Source organism: Asterias amurensis, chromosome 9 (genome assembly GCF_032118995.1).
Source record: "Asterias amurensis chromosome 9, ASM3211899v1".
Taxonomy (NCBI): domain Eukaryota; kingdom Metazoa; phylum Echinodermata; class Asteroidea; order Forcipulatida; family Asteriidae; genus Asterias; species Asterias amurensis.
In genome coordinates this window covers 14060219-14083260 of record NC_092656.1, presented here as the reverse complement: position 1 = coordinate 14083260, position 23042 = coordinate 14060219, and the positions used below count along the sequence as shown (strand labels likewise).

The window sequence follows — 23042 nt, the reverse complement described above, 5'->3', positions numbered from 1 at the left end:
TTTTATGGAAAAAGCATCAAAAAGTGTACATTTCAACCTAGAAGCCTTAAAATAATGCCTTTTCAAAGCATTTTACAGGCTCTTCTAGTCTAAAAGGGTCAAAAAGTCAACAGAAGGTCACCAACATACCCATTTTTGTGGAATACGTGAGGCCCTTTCAAAGGATGTATAGATTGTCAAAATATTTTTTGTTATTGACGAAACTTGAACTGATGAATAATGGCGACTGGAGAAGAGACTAACTAACCAGAAGGGAAATGTTTGTTGAAAACGCCTTGAAAACAGACTACGTATGTAAAGCCCTTTCATATGATGTATAGATTGTCAAAATAGCTTTTGTGGTTGAGGACATAGGAACTTATGCATAATGACGACTGGAGAAAGACTAACTAACCGAAAGGGAAATGTTTGTTGAAAACGCCTTGAAAACAGACTACGTACGTAAAGCCCTTTCATATGATGTATAGATTGTCAAAATAGCTTGTGTGGTTGAGGACATAGGAACTTATGCATAATGACGACTGGAGAAGAGACTTACTAACCGAAAGGGAAATGTTTGTTGAAAACACCTTGAAATCAGACTATGTACGTAAAGCCCTTTCATTTGATGTATAGATTGTCAAAATAGCTTGTGTGGTTGAGGATATTAGGAGCTTATGCATAATGACGACTGGAGAAGAGACTAACTAACCGGGAGGGAAATCTTTGTTGAAAACGCCTTGAAAACAGACTAAAACGAAGCTATTTATAGGAGAAAAAAAAATTAAATACAAAAATAACTAGACATGATTGCATTTGTGCACAAATGCAGAGCTGTTTCGTTAATAACAATTTAAATTTTGTCAACTGAATTTGAAATTTATTCTTTTTTTAAAGCAGTTATGACTAATCCAGGCTATTAAAAAAAAAAATTTGGATTATACCATGTTCGGATAGCAATTTATTCGTTAAAGGTGCAAAAATTGAAAAAATCATAAAATATCGTGTGATGACGTCACTATGACGTCATTTCACAATTCACGAGAGCTTGCCAATATCTAACAACCTACCAAGTTTCAACATAATCGCATAATTACTTAGAGAGTTATATGAGTTCAAAAAGTGCACCTTTAAGGCCACGTCACGTGACCCCCAATGACGTCATTGATCTGAAACTTCACACATATGATGGCTGCCTGACAGTTAACGTGTGTGTAAAATTTGAAGTGATTACAAAAAACTTCACCACACACATCTTCAAAAAGTCCATTTTGACGAGTTTTCAACCTGCCGCTAGAGGGCGCCGTTGCATTATGTGACGTCATTGGTATTTTTTTTTAACTGCCCACCCTTGCCACGCACTAACATCGTTAAAAGCAACTTCATATCTTTTTCCAATTTTGAATTAGAGGGCCACTTCCGGTTTCGACCGGATGTAGAGGTCATGTGAGGTCACGCAGACGAAACAAAATGAAGACCTTATTTATCCCTCCCCAATCCCGCAAACAGAAACCTACGGTCTCTTGTGGCTGATTTGTTATAAATTTTCAAACATTTAAAATACAACACCTTTAAGATGACGTCACATGACTTCTGATTATTTCATAATGACATCCTTGTTTCGCAATGATCATTGCACCAATACCTTTCATCCCTGAAAATTTCATTGCAATTGCTCTTTGGGAACATTGCAAATCAGCACTTATATGAAATTTTTCTGAAGATGACAAATAAAAAAAAAAAAAATAATAATAATAATAATAATAATAAAAAAAACTTTAACAAAAACAAGAGCTGTTTCGCTGCGCTTCGCTACGAAACAGCTAATTAATACAAATGTTGATCGCTAAGTGGTTCCCATCCAAATTCTGACTGAGCCCGATTTTGCTTAACTTCAGTGACCGGACGAGAACCGGTGTTATCAACGCAGTATGGTCGTAGATGAATCCAATGAATTACTTTAAACAAAAACTGACATTATGTTGAGAACGCCTCGAATGCAGACTAAAACGATCAACCATGGTGCAGAGCGTGACTATGCTCCTCAATGCACCGCATGCTTACACGTGGTGACAAAGTACGTGTACATCAATGGGGGAATTTTGTAGTTCTTTATACATGAATTTTAGAATTTTCAACCTTGATTTTGAACCAGAAGACAAGATCAAAAAGGGGTCATGTCTGTGAGGCGTTTACGGAGTTTTTAATGCCCTTTCCGATGATGTATTGATTGTAACAATCCCTTATGCAGATCAAAAGTTATGATTTTTTGTAATAATAAACTTTGAATTAGTGTATCTCGTAAACTGATGACGTCATCGTGACGTAACAACTTTTGTATCATCTACTGGTTATTGTCTACCTGTGTGCAAAGTTTCAACTTAATGCAAACTTCGCATCTATGCTTTTTCTTGCAGACAATCGACAGCGAGAAGAATAAGAAAAACAAAAAAACAAAAAAACAAAAAAACGAACAAAATCAAGGAGTTGTTCGGGCTGTTGCCCGAACACCTAACTAGAATTTAGTGTTTGTAGAAACAAACACAAGGTGTTCGGATATCGTCAAGGTCAGCGTTTGAGTCAATGAAATAAGTGTTGTTAAAAATGCAAAGATTTTTTTTCTCGATGTGTATTATGGTAATTTAGCATCAAAAGGGTTGTTGCTCGAACAACTATCAATTAAAGGAACACGTTCCCTTATGAGGCGAGTTGGTCTATAAAAAGCGTTTGTAACCGTTTGTTATAAAATACATAATGGTTGGAAAGATGTTGTAAAATGATCCACACAAATTTGCCTCGAAATTGCGTGGTTTTCCTTTTACTTTGCGAACTAACACGGTCGGCCATTTTTGGGAGTCATAAAAAACAGGATCTATGGAAAAGCTGAAAATAAAAACCATGACGAAATACACCATTGTTATTCAATAGAGACGTATTGTAGTCACTTTGGTTGGGGAGTGAGGAAACTAGTAAAACACACATAAATCACAGTGCTGGCTGGGACATAATTTTATGCACCTGACAAATCTATGCATGGATATTCTCTAAAAGGTTTTGTTTGTTTGAATAGATTCACATGGTTCATTGAAATATAAGGGGGTTGGTTGTGGCGACAACAACCTTTTTATCCTTTTGAAAACCATCATATATAATGTAACTTCACGGCTGATGGTTGCACTTTGGTATTGTCACTTTTCAACTCGGCTCTGGTACGTGTGTCTGGTACCTTCCATACATACATTTTGTTGTGAAGATTTTAATTGGGTAAAGGCTTATAGTTTGATGAATAATATGACGAAAACAAACTTTTATCCTTTTGAACTGAATTCATGATTTATTGTCTCATTCTTCTCACGTAGCTATTTAGTAGGGTCAAAACGTGAGGCCAGTAACACTATTTTGCAAGTACATGTACACCATGTAATGTTAGTTGGACGCAGTTTGCTAACAGCCATTTTCCTTTTTTAAATAAAATCAGTAAATTAATAATTTTGCTTGTTACATAAAATAAAATTGAAGAGGATGCCTGAATTGACTAATACAATCGGAGTTGGACGAGGTGTAGACTTGATCCAAGTAGATCGACTTACTGACATAATCCATCTCACCAAGTCGAGTAAGATAAAATGATCAGTCGACTAACTGACATAATTTATCTCACCAAGTCGACTTACAGAAACTAAGAAGTTGACTTAAAGCCATTGGACCCTTTCGGTACAGAAAAAAAAAGTTCACAGATTTATTAATAATTTACAGGGTTTACAGAAGGTAATGGTGAAAGACTTCTCTTGAAATATTAGTCCATGAAATGGTTTACTTTTTGAGAAAACGGTAAAACAATATAAATTCTCATTAACGAGAATTACGGATTTGTTATAAACACATGTCATGACACGGCGAAACGCGCGAAAACAGGAGTGGGTTTTCCCGTTATTTTCTTCCGACTCCGATGTCCGATTGAGCCTCAATTTCCACAGGATTGTTATTTATATATAAGTTGTGATACACGAAGTGTGGGACTTGGACAATACTGTTTACCAAAAGTGTATAATGGCTTTAACAGCCTGAACACGCGTTGAGATGTGTGTGTATCAAACCTTGTGCACCACTATGAGAGCACTCTATTTCCTAGTCTTTATATTGCTTTTTAACTTTACGTTTGCGGGCTAAAACTAAATGTAATACTGTAATGCCCCTTTAAATGATGTTTGACCTGGCAAAGATATAAAGTAGGTTCCAACGGTTACAAAATATTAGTATGATTAGCCCGTGCTTAGCCCGCTCATGGGGGTTCCATTGTTTGTGATTAAACTTACATCATTATCATTATGTTTGACAACTTGGACCGAGCACCTCTGGGTTAAAAGATGTTTAGGAGTTTTCTTAACTTTACAAAATTATGATGTCACTTAACCATTGCTTCGTCCTTCGGATGGGACGTAAAGCCGTTGGTCCCATGTGTTATGTAACGCATATAAAAGAAACCCAGTGTACTTATCGAAAAGAGAAGGATTTCGCCCCGGTGTTCCCGGGCCGATCGGCAGCAAAATTGCGAACTGAATTCATGATTTATTGTCTCAATCTTCTCACGTAGTTATTTAGTAGTGTCAAAACCTATTTTGCAAGTACATGTACACCATGTAGCGTTAGTTGGACGCAGTTTGCTAACAGCCATTAACCTTTTTTAAATAAAATCAGTAAATTAATAATTTTGCTTGTTACATAAAATAAAATTGAAGAGGATGCCTGAATTGACTAATACAATCGGAGTTGGACGAGGTGTAGACTTGATTCAAGTCTTAGATTGTGGTTATTCTTCTGCATCCCAGGCACAAAAAACGCCCCACATTATTAGCGATCACGCGGGCCCTAACTCGCAATCTCAATTTGCAACGTGTGCAGGCTGTGTATAAGTAAACTGTAAGTCGACTTGATGAGATAAATTATGTCAGTAAGTGGACTTAACATTTTATCTAAGTCGACTTGATGAGATAAATTATGTTATTAAGTCAACTGATAGTTTTGAGTAAGTCGACTTAGCAAAATAATATGTCGGTTAGTAACTGGTTCCACGAAATAAGTCGTCTTGATGAGATAACGTATGTCGGTAACTCAATATGTTGGATGGCACTCCTGGAGCTCCGTAGGTGACCTTTTGCCAGTCAAAACTTATCAATGGAAAATCACGCCATGTGCACGCACATGGCACTGGCGTATAATGTGTAAACAAGTCTGAACAAGCTATAGTCGCGAGGGGTATGCTGCGTTGGGCATAAACACTTAAGCCAAGAAAATATACAAATGCTTACTTTTGAACCGTAAGACAAGGTCAAAATGGGATTATGTCTGTGAGGCGTTTACGGAGTTTTGAATGATGATTCCGATGATGTATTGATTGTAAGAATCCCCTGTGTAGATCAGAAGTTATGATTTTATATTAATAAAAAAACTTTGAATGACCATCATTCAAGAACGGTTGATGTCATCATGACGTAACTTAAACGGTTTCCTCTCCTAATAGATACCTATCTATGTGTGAAGTTTCAAGTTCATACGGGTTTGGAAAAGGTGCTTTTGTTAGCGGACAAGGTATTTTTGAGTTGGCCGAACAAACTTAAAAATACACTAGATATAGTGTTTGTAAAAACAAACACTAGGTGTTCGGCTATTGTTGGGTCAGTGTTTGAATAAATGAAACGAGTATTGTAAGTATCCCGTCAAATTACAAAGAAATCAAAACCAAATAGTTTTCTTGATGTGTAATAATTTTATGGAAAAAGCATCAAAAAGTGTACATTTCAACCTAAAAGCCTTTAAATAATGCCTTCTCAAAGCATTTTATAGGCTCTTCCAGTTTAAAAAGGTCAAAAAGTCAAGATAAGGTCACCAACATACCCATTTTTGTGGAATACGTGAGGCCCTTTCATATGATGTATAGATTGTCAAAATAGCTTTTGTGTTTGAGGAAACATGAACTGATGAATAATGACGACTGGAAAAGAGACTAACTAACCAGAAGGGAAATGTTTGTTGAAAACGCCTTGAAAACAGACTACGTACGTAAAGCCCTTTCATATGATGTATAGATTGTCAAAATAGCTTTTGTGGTTGAGGAAATGTGAACTGATGAATAATGACGACTGGAGAAGAGACTAACTAACCGGAAGGGAAATGTTTGTTGAAAAGCCTTGAAAACAGACTACGTACGTAGAGCCCTTTCATATCATGTACAGATTGTCAAAATAGCTTTTGTGGTTGAGGACATAGGAACTATGCATAATGACGACGTGAGAAGAGACTAACTAACCGGAAGGGAAGTGTTTGTTGAAAACGCCTTGAAAACAGACTACATACGTAAAGCCCTTTCATATGATGTATAGATTGTCAAAATAGCTTTTGTGGTTGAGGATATAGGAGCTTAATGCATAATGACGACTGGAGAAGAGACTAACTAACCGGAAGGGAAATGTATGTTGAAAACGCCTTGAAAACAGACTAAAAACGAGGCCATTTATAGGAGAAAAAAAAAATTAAATAGAAAAATAAACAGTTCAAATTTTGGTCGCCACGTGGTCTTCCATCGAAATACTGACTGGGCCCGATTTTGCTTAACCTCAGTGACCGGACGAGAACCGGTGTTATCAACGCAGTATGGTCGTAGATAAAACTAATTAATTACTTTTGAAGAAAACTGACATTATGTTGACAACGCCTCGAACGCAGACTAAAATGATCAAAACGTGGTGCAGAGCGTGAATATGCTCCTCAATGCACCGCATACTTACACGTGGTGACCGCAATACACCGCATGCTTACACGTGGTGACAAAGTACGTGTACATGTAATCGTAAAATCTTTACGCGCAATCAATGGGGGAATTTTGTAGTTCTTTATACATGAATTTTGAAATTTTCAACCTCTCTTTTGAGCCGGAAGACAAAATCAAAAAGGGGTCATTTTTGTGAGGTGTTTACAGAGTTTTTAATGCCCATTCCGGTGATGTATTGATTGTAAAAATCCCTCATGGAGATCAAAAGTTATGATTTTTTGAAATAATAAACTTTGAATTAGTGTATCTCGTCAACTGATTACGTCATCGTGACGTAACAACTTTTGCATCATCTACTGGTTATTGTCTACCTGTGTGCAAAGTTTCAACTTAATACAAGCTTCGCATCTATGCTTTTTCTTGCGGACAATCGACAGCGAGAAGAATAAGACCAAAACAAAACTAGATATAGTGTTTGTAAAAACTAACACTAGGTGTTCGGCTATTGTTGGGTCAGTGTTTGAATAAATGAAACAAGTATTGTTAATAGCACGTCAAATTACAAAGAACTCAAAACCAAACAGTTTTCTCGATGTGTAATAATTTTATGGAAAAAGCATCAAAAAGTGTACATTTCAACCTAAAAGCCTTTAAATAATGGCTTTTCAAAGCATTTTACAGGCTCTTCCAGTTAAAAAGAGTCAAAAAGTCAAGATAAGGTCACCAACATACCTATTTTTGTGGAATACGTGAGGCCCTTTCATATAATGTATAGATTGTCAAAATAGCTTTTGTGTTTGAGGAAACGTGAACTGATGAATAATGACGACTGGAGAAGAGACTAACTAACCAGAAGGGAAATGTTTGTTGAAAACGCCTTGAAAACAGACTACGTACGTAAAGCCCTTTCATATGATGTATAGATTGTCAAAATAGCTTTTGTGGTTGAGGACATAGGAACTTATGCATAATGATGACTGGAGAAGAGACTAACTAACCGAAAGGGAAATGTTTGTTGAAAACACCTTGAAAACAGACTACGTACGTAAAGCCCTTTCATATGATGTATAGATTGTCAAAATAGCTTTTGTGGTTGAGGATATAGGAGCTTAATGCATAATGACGACTGGAGAAGAGACTAACTAACCGGAAGGGAAATGTTTGTTGAAAACGCCTTGAAAACAGACTAAAAACGAGGCTATTTTTAGGAGAAAATAAAAATACAAAAATAAACAGTACAAATTTTGGTCGCCGCGTGGTCTCCCATCGAAATACTGACTGGGCCCGATTTTGCTTAACCTCACAGTGACCGGACGAGAACCGGTGTTATCAACGCAGTATGGTCGTAGATAAAACTAATTAATTACTTTTGAAGAAAACTGACATTATGTTGAGAACGCCTCGAACGCAGACTGAAACTATCAAAACGTGGTGCAGAGCGTGACTATGCTCCTCAATGCACCGCCAACTTACACGTGGTGACCGCAATGCACCGCATGCTTACACGTGGTGACAAAGTACGTGTACATGTAATCGTAAAATCTTTACGCGCAATCAATGGGAGAATTTTGTAGTTCTTTATACATGAATTTTGAAATTTTCAACCTCTCTTTTGAGCCGGAAGACAAAATCAAAATGGGGTCATGTCTGTGAGGCGTTTACAGAGTTTTTAATGCGCTTTCCGATGATGTATTGATTGTAAAAATCGCTCATGTAGATCAAAAGTTATGATTTTTTGAAATAATAAACTTTGAATTAGTGTATCTCGTCAACTGATGACGTCATCGTGACGTAACAACTTTTGCATCATCTACTTGTTATTGTCTACCTGTGTGCAAAATTTCAACTTAATGCAAGCTTCGCAACTATGCTTTTTCTTGCAGACAATCGACAGCGAGAAGAATAAGAAAAACCCCCAAAAAAAAATTTAAAAAAAAACGAACAAAATCAAAGAGTTGTTCGGGCTGTTGCCCGAACACCTAATAATAATAATAATAACCGTATTTATAATGCGCCTTTTGCCAAAGGATACAAAGCGCCAGGTATTATTACTGCAAGGAGTGGGGCGAATTTTTAGATATAAGACCTAATCCTTAAACACCATGTAATGGTTTACAAGGTGCTATGGCACAATGTGCTGCCAATCCAGCCAGGAACACCGGGGCGAACCACTTCTCTTTTCGATAAGTGCACTGGGTTCTTTTACATGCGTTTACACAACACATGGGACCAACGGGCGAACCACTTCTCTTTTCGATAAGTGCACTGGGTTCTTTTACATGCGTTTACACAACACATGGGACCAACGGCTTTACGTCCCATCCGAAGGCAAAGCAATGGTTATGTGTCTTGCTTACGGACACAAGTGTCACGGCTGGGGATTCGAACCCACACTCTGCTGATCAGAAACACCAGAGTTTGAATTCGGTGCTCTTAACCGCTCGGCCAAGACACTCTAGGGGTAAATGGGTACCTGTGAGCGCAGAGATGGTTCTTGTGATTGATTTAGAGAGTAGCGCATATAATTGTCGCACAGGCTGTATACTCCCCAGGGAGTTGAGATGGTTAAGGAATGATTTTAGGCCCAGTGACCAGGGGTTATAATGTCAGAAGCGCTTTGAGATGCCTTCGGGTGTGAAAAGCGCTATATAAAAACTGGTTACTTTTATTATTATTATTGGATTTACAGGGAAACCAACTACATGAATATGAGGAGGGGTGTTAGTGTGTTTACCCATTAAAATCAATGACATACATGTAACAGAAGGGATCTGGTGGTTTGTCACACATTTGAGACATTTAAAAGAGAAAATTGTTAATACTACAGCCTTAAATAAATCCAGCATTTAGGGAGTAAAGCTTTTTGATTCAGTTCAACTTCTTTGCTGGTAAACAATTCTGAAATCCGAAGAATTACACTTTTTAGTGCTTTAAAGGCACTGGTGTGGATTTCACAAAGAGTTAATTGACAAGTCTCATCTCGAGTTAGGATGAGTTACTGGTCCTAACTTAGGACTAGCCTTAAGTTTTTAATAATTATCTCCTAAGACTAGTCCTACATGTAAGTTAAGACTAGTCCTAACTCTTTGCGAAATCCACCCCTGAACACCTTTTGGTAATTGTCAAAGACCAGTGTTCTCACTTGATGTACATGTATCCTGGAATATGCTTTTACTTGGGAACTCAGTTGGTCATAGAAGTTGCAAGAGAATGAAAGACAAAAAAGAAACCTTGTTGTACAAATATATGTCATATTTGAGTGAAATTACCGCTTTCTCAAAAACTATATTACTTCAGAGGGAACCGTTTCTCACAATATGTTTACCAAAGTTTTTATGCTTAGATCATTTTATGTAATTACCAATAGTGCTCAGTGCCTTTAAACTAAAATATGAAAGAGGGAAGCCTTTTAAAAACCGACCTTGAAGTATAACCAGAAAGACATGAAAGACTGCATGTCCACTCAACTGAGAGGCTACATTGTACTCATTTAGGGCAGAGGCTGAGTGTTTGCGTAAATTACATTTACATCACAAGTCACTAAAATGCATCTTGCCTTTAAGTGCATATTGGGCAAACTCAATGACAATGGCTTTAGGGTTGCTATGGAAATAAACCACCCAACCATACATACTTTGAACTACTGCTGAAGCCATTACTGTTCTGATAACCTACATACCTAATAAAAAGGAGCTTTGTATTGATGTGCTAGCAACCAAGGATGTACACAGCACAGCGTTTGCGGTATATTTTTACAAATGGCCGAACGCAGAAGCATTCACGCTTGTGTGACACTTCATATATATCTATAAACATAAACTGTTTCCATCTTTTGTGTCTTTTCATAGTAGGTGTTTCAGGTGCTCGTACAATGTAGATTAAGTGCTCATTGTAACAACCAATTGTTATTATAAACCTTAAAAGTTCACTAAAGTATTGGTGGCTTAATTAATCACTGTATTTGTTCGATAGATTTCTATCAGTATTAAATTTAAAATTGACACACTTTTGGTACAGTACACGTGCTAACCGACAATCACTTTATGATCAAGAAGGACAAGACACTGAGAAACAAAAACTTGGGGACAGTAGGCTTATTAGGATGTACATGTGTACACTGTACTCTACTTAATTATGAATGTACTATGTACCTAACTCGATGTTCAGTAAATGTAATATTCAATGTATACACGTTTGGAATCCAAGTGATGAATATTAGCGAATGATTCTCGATGCAAAATGTATGCCCATCTCACACACAGACCTGAAGCCATAGGCCCCTACTGTTGGGCTGTGAGTGTGGACTGTGTAATTCATCATAACACTCTCATGACAACCCGACAGTGTGTACACGTAGCTATATTCATCTAGGAGATGAGCACAATGTGCTAGTCTACTGTTCTATCAAAACACTCTTTTTAAATTAAATCAAAATCTTCACACAATCTGGAGGCAGTTTAAAGCCATTGGTCACTTTCGGTAAACAGTTTTGTCCAAAGGCCCACACTTTGTGTATCACAATTTATATTATAAAATAGCAAACCTGTGAAAATTTAGGCTCAATCGGAGTCCGGAGAAAATAACGGGAATACACACCCTTGTTTCCGCACGTTTCGCCATGTCATGACATGTGTTTAAAATAAATCCGTAATTCTCGATATCGAGAATTGATAATTGTTTTAATGTTTTCTCAAAAAGTAAAGCATTTCATGGAATAATATTTCAAGAGAAGTCTTTCACCATTACCTTCTGTAAACCCTGTAAGTTATTTGTAAATCTGTAAACTTTTATTTTTTGTCCTGTTCCGAAAGTGTATAATGCCTTTAATACACACATGTATGTATACATTGATCAACACAGCCTGGCAGCAATTAATGGCTTAAATGTGTCGTCCTACCAAGCACATGAACATTAACTACCCATGGGCATATTGGTTTTTAATCCAGTGTACAAATCCCACAGGAATACACACAAACAGTGCGCCTACAAATACTTGATCTTTTGTAAAACATGTTTAAATTTATCATGGTTACTGCACTTACACTCGCTTGAACAACTGCACACAAGAACTAAGCCTATATAATCTTTTTTAAAGATTTTAACCTTTGCATGGTGGAAATACAAGCATTGTCGTAGTACATGGTAGGATTTGAAACTGTGCACGATGGAGATAATCTAGAAAGGTTTGCAGAAACCATAGAGTAAGGACAGAGACAGAAAAACACTGTACATGAGTGGGATTTGAAATCTTTGGGCTGGTCAGATGATGGAGATACAATCTGGAACTTGGTCTGCAGTAAACCCTAAAAAGATTTGGTGATCATAAAAATTATGGTAAAATGTAAGGGCATGCATAGCACACTAGTCACAAAAGCTGCCTTGCACACGATACAAGACAGTAAAAAAAAAAAAAGGAGAAGAAACTATCAAAAGCATGAGATCATCCAATGCACAACATGCTACGATAGGACACTGACTACAGTAGACTACAGTCATGATACTAGGGAAGGAATGGTACGTCCATAAAGTGATTTCTACAATGGACAGTAGGTTTAAAAAGAAAACAACTGGAAGTAACTTTACATGTTATAATGAAACCATAGAGAGAAAAAATGCAAACTGTAAAAATTTAAGTATGTTACTTAGATACAACGTGTACATGAAGACCTTTCCCATACAAGTTGCACACCAGCACTACCGGTTGGCAAAATGAGGGAATATCCCGCCTTTTTTTACGGGACTGATGATGGCTCAAAGCACGCATTTGTGCATCTAACATCATGTATGCCTGCCTGTACATAGATTTCTCAACCAATAGTGTCTGTATTAAACTGTAATCATGCATGAATAAATTAGCATATTTCATGGGAAAGGTTAATTTTAAGCATTGGTCACTACAGTTACCAATGGCAGGTGGAAAAACACTGTGCTTACAGAGCGTGTTAAATCACACACTACAGCATGTATGGATTGGTGACAGAATAATCACAATGTCCATCACAATTTATCAATTATCAACTGACTCAAGGGGTGCAGATAGAAGCAGACAGAAACATGACAAAGCAAAGCAATTAATTCACTGCTTTTGGTAGATTGCACAGACAGTACATGTACATGTACAACAACTCTATAAGCATGACAAGGCTGGACAAAAACCTTCATTCCTGTCATGCCTGTCCAGCTAGACTTGGTGACTTCAATATCAAAGTCTTGCTGTAAACATACAGTTTAATGTGTCTACAGGCCTATAGACAGATAGACCATACTCAAGACATGCTGCGACTTAACTTTGCTAAAAAAAGGGCTTTGGTCAAAGTGAATGTGTATTAGATTACACATCCTTGGAAATAATTGTTGCATTGAAATGAATTGGACCATAGAGAAAGGGACTAAGAATAAAATGGAAACAGAATCATGGTAGTGCTATTCTCCAAGTGCGTACAGTACTTGTACACTCAGACCTGACATTTTGTTTTGTCCATGGACTTGCAATGCAAACTGCACCTCTTTGAGAAAAATTTGAAGCATTTTGAAAGCGAGCAAGGCAATGACCAGCTGCATCTATACAAATGCGCCATGAAGTATCAGACTTCTGCACCCCCAGATGCAGTATGCAGTCTTCAAATAAGCCAATTGCGTGTTAGATATGAATGTTGTCTGGTACACACATGTACAATGACGTGCTTGATCACAAGTCACCACCTAAAAATACTGGACACCTTTGATAATTGTCATAGACCAACCAGTCTTCTCACTTGGTGTATCTCAACATATGCACAAAACAACAAACCTGTGAAAATTTGAACTCAATTGGTCACCGAAGATGCAAGATTAGAATGGAAGAAAAACAAAACACCTGTCCATGTTGTCACACAAAGTTGTGTGCTCCCATCACACCAGATGCTTGATTACGGGACCACAAAATCTAATTCTGAGGTCTCGAAATCAATTTTAAATATTTAAGTGGAAAACAACTTCTTTCTCGAAAACTATGTTCATGTTACTTCAGAGGGAGCCAAAGTTTTTTCACAATGTTATATATATTGCTTGCTACCAAAAGTAAGTTTTTAAACTAACAATTATTTTGAGTAATTACCAATAGTGTCCAGTGCCTTCAAGTTTGAATTCCTCAGACTATAGAGACAGTTGGTACATGTATCACACGATTCAGGGAAACCTTTTGCGTACGTAGTTGCGTAAGAGATGGTGAAAACCCACACACAATTCTGAATGGATGGCCATGGCACAATGGTACCACGGTCTGCTCATCTGGAGGTTGCTATACAAAAGCTTGCCCGAATCATGTGACAAAGCAACTGTCTCTGTAGTCTGAGGAATTCAAATGTAAGCGGTAACTTGTGACTTAGCAAGTCATTGTACAAGATATTATTCAAATCTAACTCACAAATGGCTTATTGTTATCATATCAAAATTATAAATTAAAGTCCATACATGTACTTACTGGTCACAGCAAACTGTGCCAATGAATTGTATGTCTTCACAGTCTCCTTCCCAATCTCTAAATAAAAACAAGTAATAGAAAGGAAATTAACAAGTTAATTAGGAACTAAAGTATTTCTTATGGTTTTTAGGACTATTTAATTGTATCAAATTCCAGAACCAAATAGCCTACATGTAACTGAATCAACCCATAGGGCTTAATCATTTGGTCTGCATCTGTTTATCATTCAAGAAATGAATGTGTGATATCCAAGATGTTTGTGTGTCAAATCTGTGGTTTGTCGTATGTAACCAAGAGGCGAAGAGCACCAAACTCAGCTCTGGTGTTTGCATCCGCAGAGTGTGGGTTCCAGTCCCGGCCATAACACTTGTGTCCTTTTGTAAGCAAGACATTACCATTACTGCTACATTTGTACATTGTACGTCCTTCTGATGGGTCTTAAAGCTGTATGTATGTAGGTCCTGTGTGTTGTGTAACGTATGAAAAGAACCTGCAGTTACACTAATCGCTAAGAAAAGTGGCCTTGCCTTTGTGTGTCTGGCAGTGGCTGCTGAATGTACCGCAGCACCTTCTAAACCACAATAAGGTGCTTCATAAAATGTTGACATTCGAATGGTTTGAATAACATGGATGAGTCAGGGTTCTACCTCCCATAGATGAAGGAATAAAAACACAAACATGGGATCTGCAGACTAGAGTTCTTACAGCCTCAATCTGGTTCAAATGTAAGTTAAAACATAATGGCTGTACTGAGATAAATGCCCTGTACCAAAAGCAAGAAGACACCATGTTATGTATTACACTACAGTACGGGACATATAATCAGGCATGTGAGTAACTACCCATGAAAAAAACAGAAAACTGGGGAAGAAAAAAAGAAGAAAAGATTTTATTCCTATACTTTTGTACACAGAAAGTAAAGTACAAAAGAGGAAAATCAGAACCCAAAAAGAGGAAATCAGCAGAAAAGAGGAAAAGAGGAAGTCTCACATGCCTATATAATACAGGCCTGCTACTTCATGGAGGCAACAAAGGTGATTGCCTCCATCCATGCCCCTTGAAATGTTCCAGTAGAAATGTATAATTTCCTCATAGGGCGTTTTTTTTCAAGGAGAAAATGCCCTGGAGCCCTTGATCTTTCAAAAACGAATCATATAGACCTGATAATTACTAACAACATGAAGGGTTCTAACAAATAGAATGGGGTGTTTCTCACAAGTATTGACCCAATTCACCTAACATCTTCATCAGAATAATCTTGGAACCGCCACATGTGCAGTGTAACTGTGCGTTATTCAGTGAAGTGCGCATTTTAGGCGACGCAGCGTTTACACGTAAACCTATTGACCGCCAAAATGGGTCAATAACTTTATACATAAATGCCATGGTGTTTTATTTCAATTTTTCTTTTGCAGAGCAGTTGACTAATTTTAATTGGATTCTCCAATGGTTTACCCAAAGACAATGAACACTATTGGTAATTGTCAAAGACCAGTCTTCTTACTTGTGTATCTCAACATATGCATAAAATAAGAAACCTGTGAAAATTTGAGCTTGATTGGTCGTCGGAGTTGCGAGATCACTATGAAAGAAAAAACACCCTTGTCACACGAATTTGTGTGCTCTCAGATGCTTGATTTCGAGACCTCAAACTCTAAACCTCAAGTTTTATACTACACGTATCAACCTCTCCCCATTACTCAATACCAAGTGAGTTTTAAAGCAGATAATTATTTTGAGTAATTACCAATAGTGTCCACTGCCTTTAACATGCATTCATCTTAAAAACAAAGAGGCAAGACCCTGATAGAAAGTAGGTTACAAATAGCTACTTCAAGAGACACTAAAAATATAGTCAAGGGTATGTGAGAGACAATGAGCCTCCACCTCCATGCAGTTCAAAGTCGCACATGTCGCATTAAAGGAACACGTTGCCTTGGAGCGGACGAGTTGGTCAAAACAAAAGCGGTTGTAACCATTTTTTATAAAATGCATATGGTTGGAAAGATGTTTTAAACGTAGAATACAATGATCCACACAAGTTTGCCTCGAAATTGCGTGGTTTTCCTTCTACTGTGCGAACTAACGTGGTCGGCCATTTATGGGAGTCAAAATTTTGACCCCCATAAATGGCCGACGTGTTAGTCGACAAGGTAAAAGGAAAACCACGCAATTTCGAGGCATGTTTGTGTGGATCATTGTATTCTACTTTAACAACATCTTTGCACCCATATGCATTTTATAAAAAACGGTTACAAACGCTTTTCAAAGACCAACTCGACTGATCCAAGGCAACGTGTTCCTTTAACACTAGTTGTTAAGGTCTGGCATTTAGGTTAAGATGAAGCAGGCAATCAACTAGAAACCAAGGGCAACTCAATCAACATTATTGTCATGCCAACAATTGTCACCCATGTCGTAAAGAGATGAGCGTCATTAAACATGTTAAAATGTGTTGAAATTATAAGCACTTGAAAAGGTGCTAAATTTGAAACGGAAAACTCTGCAGGGTATTCAAACTTTGTTGTTCAGTAAATTGTACATGGGTGTTTTGTTTCATAAACACAAGTATTACTAAGTACATGTATCTATTATCCACATCTTTATATTGAATGGCAGGCGTGTCATGTGATCACATTGCCCTCTAAAGGCCCATTCACACGAGCGCTGCAAACGAGGGTCCCTGGTTAAAGGCGCCAGCCGTCTGTCACCTTTACCGCGTGCGATTTTTTAGCGAGCATTCACACGACACACACACACACACATGTAAACATACGTCCCTCGTTTGGGTAGGCTTGACTGCATGGACTAAAGTCTACAAGCGATTACAGTTAAAAGGAATAAAATAATACAATTTCATTGAAATCAACTTCATTTTAAGTCACATAAAATGTAGAATATTTTACAAACATTTGCGATAACGTAACTCTCATCCCGGCGGGAAGGGGGTTACGTTTTCGAAGCTAAAAAAAGAAAAACACTATTCAAATAGCTTTTTGGACGTTAAAAATGCTACATTGTTGAATGGAAATGCTTTATAGATATAAAGTTATTGATGACACATACCAAATAATGAATTAAAACATCGAAAAGCTTAACCAAATGACGTATTCTGCTTCCGAATGAACGATGTTTTTGCTTCAAGGTTTGAGCTTGTCTTGAAATGCAGCGATCCAGCAACGTCGAGTCATGTTCGAGTCGAAGAAAAACACAAAATTTCACGATTCAAATAGAGTTTTTGACGTTAAAATCGCTACATTGTTGAATGAAAATGTTTTGTAGATATAGAATTATTGATGAGACATAACAAATGGTGAATTAAAACATCGAAAAGCTTTGCCAAAAGACGTACTCTGCTCCCGATTGAACGATGTTTTTGCTTCAAGGTTTGGACTGGTCTAGCATCCGGCCACAAAACCCACCAGCCAAACGATCGTTGTCCAGCGTTGAGCAGATATACATCACGTGTATGTACATGTACAAGTATATGCATGCTATAGTTCGCCCATTTCTTCCTCCATAGTTCTGCACGTGGTTAAGCAGCGGTCCCTCGTTACGATCGCAGGCATTCGGTTCAGACGATGGCTCCCCATGATTATAACATCGATGCGATTTCTTGGAGGAGGTCTCGATCTGTGTTATGAACAACACGGGACCCAGGTAATTTCGTAACATACATAGCATTCACACGACGTGGATTTGCGATTTCATAACATCGATGTTATGAAATCGCACGGGACCCTCGTTTGCAGCGCTCGTGTGAATGGGCCTTAATAAGCTAGATTGCACTGACAAGCTTGTTTCTCTGTGAAAACATTTGGTATGTAACTCCCCAGGAACAATTTTAACATGTTTTGCACAATTGGGGATTATATGTAGCTGGATGTCCACTTACCAATTATTGTAATTAAGAAATTAAGCATTATTGACTATGCAGCAATTTGTGATAGCTCCCTGTATCAAGCCATGAAGTGAAAAAATATTGCAATGTAAACAAAATTGACATGCCCTTCTATTCATAAATAATGGCATGAATGGAGGCGAATTGTGAATGATTGTTATTTCATCTACCCCAATGTTGATTGTTTATCTACTGTACTGTACATGTATGCACATACTTGTACAATAAATCTTGACCCAAGGTGTCAGTGATCGATGGTGAACAGTGTAAAGCACTCATTGTAAATTGCACAAAAAGAGCGCCCTCTTACAGCATGATTAAAGCCATCTTAAAGACCGTGGATACTATTGGTAAATGCTCAAAATAATTATTAGCATAAAATCTTAATATTGGTAACGAGTAATGGCGAGAGGTTGATAGTAAAACACAGTGTGAGAAATGGCTCCCTCTGAAGTGACGTAGTTTTTGAGAAAGAAGTAATTTTCCACAAATTTGATTTAGAGACCTCAAGTTTAGAATTTGAGGTCTCAAAATCAAGCATCTGAAAGCACACAACTTCGTGTGACCAGGGTGTTTTTTCTTTCATTATTATCTCGCAACTTCGAGGACCAATTGAGCTCAAACTTTCACAGTTTGTTATTTTATGTATATTTTGGGATACACCAAGTGAGAAGACTAGTCTTAGACAATTACCAATAGTGTCCAGTGTCTTTAACTTCCAAGTTCAAGTCAAGTTGGTAGTTACAGATAAATCCACTACATTCTCTGTTAAACAAAATTATTAAATTTATGCGTTTGCCCAAAGTTAGTTTGTACAAGTCTAGAGTTTGAGATATAAAATGTAATAACACTCAGCACAATTGACCAATAAGGCCTTAGCAAACTGTTAAATTTCCCTTAAAGGCACCTATTGGTAAATACTCAAAATAATTGTAAGCATAAAAACATACTTGGTAAGAAGCAATGGAGAGCCGTTGCTAGAATATCACATTGTGAGAAACGGCTCCCTCTGCAGTAACATAGTTTTCGAGAAATCTTTCCACGAATTTGATTTCAAGACCTCGGAATTAGATTTTGAGTTCCCGAAATCAAGCATCTGAAAGCACCCAACTTAGTATGACAAGGGTGTTTTTTCTTCCATCATTATCTCGCTCCACTTTGATGACCAATTGAGTTCAAATTTTCACAGGTTTGTTATTTTGTGCATATTATGTTGAGATACACCAAGTGAGAAGACTGGTCTTTGACAATTTTACTTAAGGTGTCCAGTGTCTTTAAAAACGTTAGCACAAATTTATAATTTTTGTTTCATATTATTCTGTTGATTTAGATTGAGAAGGTCTATTGTTTGCCAGAAATAAATCTTATAGATGTGAAAATCAATTTCTTTGTATTGTGCAATTAAGCCAATGGCTTGTTTTGGGCTCGTGAATGGGTCAGTAGGCCATTGGAGTTAGGAGCTGGTGGGCTGGTGGGCTGGTGGGCCAGTGGGCAGGTTGGTCAGCGGGTCTGATCAGTGGGTTGGTGGGCCGTTGAGCCAGTGGGCAGGTTGGTGCGTGGGCCAGTTGGGTAGTGGGCCAGTGTGTTTATGGGCTGGTGGGCTGTTGGGCCAGTGGGCAGGTTGGTGAGTGTTCAAGTGGGGTAGTGGGCCAGTGTGTTTATGGGCTAGTGGGCCATTGGGCTAGTGGGCCATTGGGTAGGTTGGTGAGTGTGCCAGTGGGGTGGTGGGCCAGTGTGTTTATGGGCTGGTGGGCTGTTGGGCCAGTGGGCAGGTTGGTGAGTGTTCAAGTGGGGTAGTGGGCCAGTGTGTTTATGGGCTAGTGGGCCGTTTGGGCCAGTGGGCAGGTTGGTGAGTGTGCAAGTGGGGTGGTGGGCCAGTGTGTTTATGGGCTAGTGGGCCATTGGGCCGTTTGGGCCAGTGGGCAGGTTGGTGAGTGTGCAAGTGGGGTGGTGGGCCAGTGTGTTTATGGGCTAGTGGGCCATTGGGCCAGTGGGCAGGTTGGTGAGTGTGCCAGTGGGGTGGTGGGCCAGTGTGTTTATGGGCTAGTGGGCCGTTGGGCCAGTGGGCAGGTTGGTGAGTGTGCCAGTGGGGTGGTGGACAAGTGTGTTTATGGGCTAGTGGGCCGTTGGGCTAGTGGGCCGTTTGGGCCAGTGGGCAGGTTGGTAAGTGTGCCAGTGGGGTGGTGGGCCAGTGTGTTTATGGGCTAGTGGGCCGTTGGGCCAGTGGGCAGGTTGGTGAGTGTGCCAGTGGGGTGGTGGACAAGTGTGTTTATGGGCTAGTGGGCCGTTTGGGCCAGTGGGCAGGTTGGTGAGTGTTCAAGTGGGGTAGTGGGCCAGTGTGTTTATGGGCTAGTGGGCCGTTGGGCCAGTGGGCAGGTTGGTGAGTGTGCCAGTGGGGTAGTGGGCCAGTGTGTTTATGGGCTAGTGGGCCATTGGGCCAGTGGGCAGGTTGGTGAGTGTGCAAGTGGGGTAGTGGGCCAGTGTGTTTATGGGCTAGTGGGCCGTTTGGGCCATTGGGCAGGTTGGTGAGTGTTCAAGTGGGGTGGTGGGCCAGTGTGTTTATGGGCTAGTGGGCCATTGGGCTAGTGGGCCATTGGGCAGGTTGGTGAGTGTGCCAGTGGGGTGGTGGGCCAGTGTGTTTATGGGCTGGTGGGCTGTTGGGCCAGTGGGCAGGTTGGTGAGTGTTCAAGTGGGGTAGTGGGCCAGTGTGTTTATGGGCTAGTGGGCCATTGGGCTAGTGGGCCATTGGGCAGGTTGGTGAGTGTGCCAGTGGGGTGGTGGGCCAGTGTGTTTATGGGCTGGTGGGCTGTTGGGCCAGTGGGCAGGTTGGTGAGTGTTCAAGTGGGGTAGTGGGCCAGTGTGTTTATGGGCTAGTGGGCCGTTTGGGCCAGTGGGCAGGTTGGTGAGTGTGCAAGTGGGGTGGTGGGCCAGTGTGTTTATGGGCTAGTGGGCCATTGGGCCGTTTGGGCCAGTGGGCAGGTTGGTGAGTGTGCAAGTGGGGTGGTGGGCCAGTGTGTTTATGGGCTAGTGGGCCATTGGGCCAGTGGGCAGGTTGGTAAGTGTGCCAGTGGGGTGGTGGGCCAGTGTGTTTATGGGCTAGTGGGCCGTTTGGGCCAGTGGGCAGGTTGGTGAGTGTGCAAGTGGGGTGGTGGGCCAGTGTGTTTATGGGCTAGTGGGCCATTGGGCCAGTGGGCAGGTTGGTGAGTGTGCCAGTGGGGTGGTGGACAAGTGTGTTTATGGGCTAGTGGGCCGTTTGGGCCAGTGGGCAGGTTGGTGAGTGTTCAAGTGGGGTAGTGGGCCAGTGTGTTTATGGGCTAGTGGGCCGTTGGGCCAGTGGGCAGGTTGGTGAGTGTGCCAGTGGGGTAGTGGGCCAGTGTGTTTATGGGCTAGTGGGCCATTGGGCCAGTGGGCAGGTTGGTGAGTGTGCAAGTGGGGTAGTGGGCCAGTGTGTTTATGGGCTAGTGGGCCGTTTGGGCCATTGGGCAGGTTGGTGAGTGTGCCAGTGGGGTGGTGGGCCAGTGTGTTTATGGGCTAATGGGCCATTGGGCCAGTGGGCAGGTTGTGAGTGTGCCAGTGGGGTAGTGGGCCAGTGTGTTTATGGGCTAGTGGGCCGTTGGGCTAATGGGCCATTGGGCCAGTGGGCAGGTTGTGAGTGTGCCAGTGGGGTGGTGGGCCAGTGAGCCACTGTGTTTATGGGCTGGTGGGCCAGTGAGGTGGGCCAGTATGCCGGTTGGGTTTGTATGCCAGTGGACCGGTATGTCGATAGGCTTACAGGTATTGACCAGTGATGTGAGCCAGTTTGCCAGTGGGTCGCTGGGCGAAGGGGAACCATACCCAGAGCGTTTTATCATAATCACATTTATACTGTCTTGAAAACTGAATCTATCTACTGCATCAGAACAGACTACATGTCAAATTAGTACTCAGTACACACTGACTTGTATGTATGAGCAATGCCTTAGAGATGTTACTCTTCAAACACTCAAACATACATTGCAGTGTCTGCTGTTAAGTGTCACCGTCAGATGACATAAAATGACTAAAAGCATTGATGAGGTTCCAGTGGATCAGTATGGCAGCAGAGGGAGTTGCGATTGGGGGGGGGGGGGTAGCTAATCTCCATCATCCACTACTATGCAGCAGGGAGAAGGGAGGATCAATGATGACCCGTGGATTCTCTTTGAGGAAGTGAGCAACAATGAACTGTCTCTTCAAAGTCTCAAGGATGCCTTTCAGGTGGGATTTGCTTCAATCGCACTCTGCCAAAATGTTATTGCCAAAGTGATGCCTGATTTAATCTAAAGTCCATCAGCGACTACTCAAAGATTCTTAAAGCGAGGATACTTAGGTCACTACTAAAAACCATGAATATGACCATAAAAACTCACTTGGTAAAGAGCACTGGGGAGCTGATGTGTTGATATTGTAAAATATTGAAAAATTAGGTTTAAGAGTTAATCTACATACATGAAGTATGTTAATTTTCCACCCAAAAATTTGAATCTTAGAAAGGCTCCAGGCAAGAAGCTTTTCTCAGGCATCTGAATGAAAGCAAACTGGGTTTTTTCTTTCATTGTTTTTTGCAACATTCGATGACCAATTGAGCCCAAATTGTCAATGCAAACTTGTGCACAGATACACGGCCAGGAGTGAGGATACTGGTTTTGACAATTACCAAAAGTACACTGTCTTTACATGTTTAAGTTTAAATTTATCACAAATTAATTCATGCTACACTGTATTATTTATTAACAAATTGAGTTTAAATTTAAATATGGAGCATATTACAGGCAAAATACACATTCAATCACTGATAAAAACACAACTTATCTTAGTTCATTTTGGTAAAATGCATTATTAAATTAAGGATTAAAATATAGTTTTATAAAAGACCCATAAAGTGATGAAAAACAATCACACTAAATCTTTAC

General features: G+C 39.7%; 1 protein-coding gene across 3 annotated transcripts in view; it reads right to left on the bottom strand.

The window, feature by feature from the left end:
- The window catches only part of LOC139941601 (uncharacterized), a 92465-nt gene that overhangs the window by 61411 nt on the left and 8012 nt on the right, over positions 1 to 23042 (bottom strand). For 2 of the 3 annotated variants that reach the window (XM_071938171.1, XM_071938173.1), the window contains exon 2: positions 14211 to 14267. The exons of the other annotated variant lie outside the window; for it this stretch is intronic. In XM_071938171.1, coding sequence (XP_071794272.1) covers positions 14211 to 14267 — 57 coding nt within the window. The remainder of the gene's footprint in view (positions 1 to 14210; positions 14268 to 23042) is intronic. 3 annotated transcript variants of the gene reach the window in all.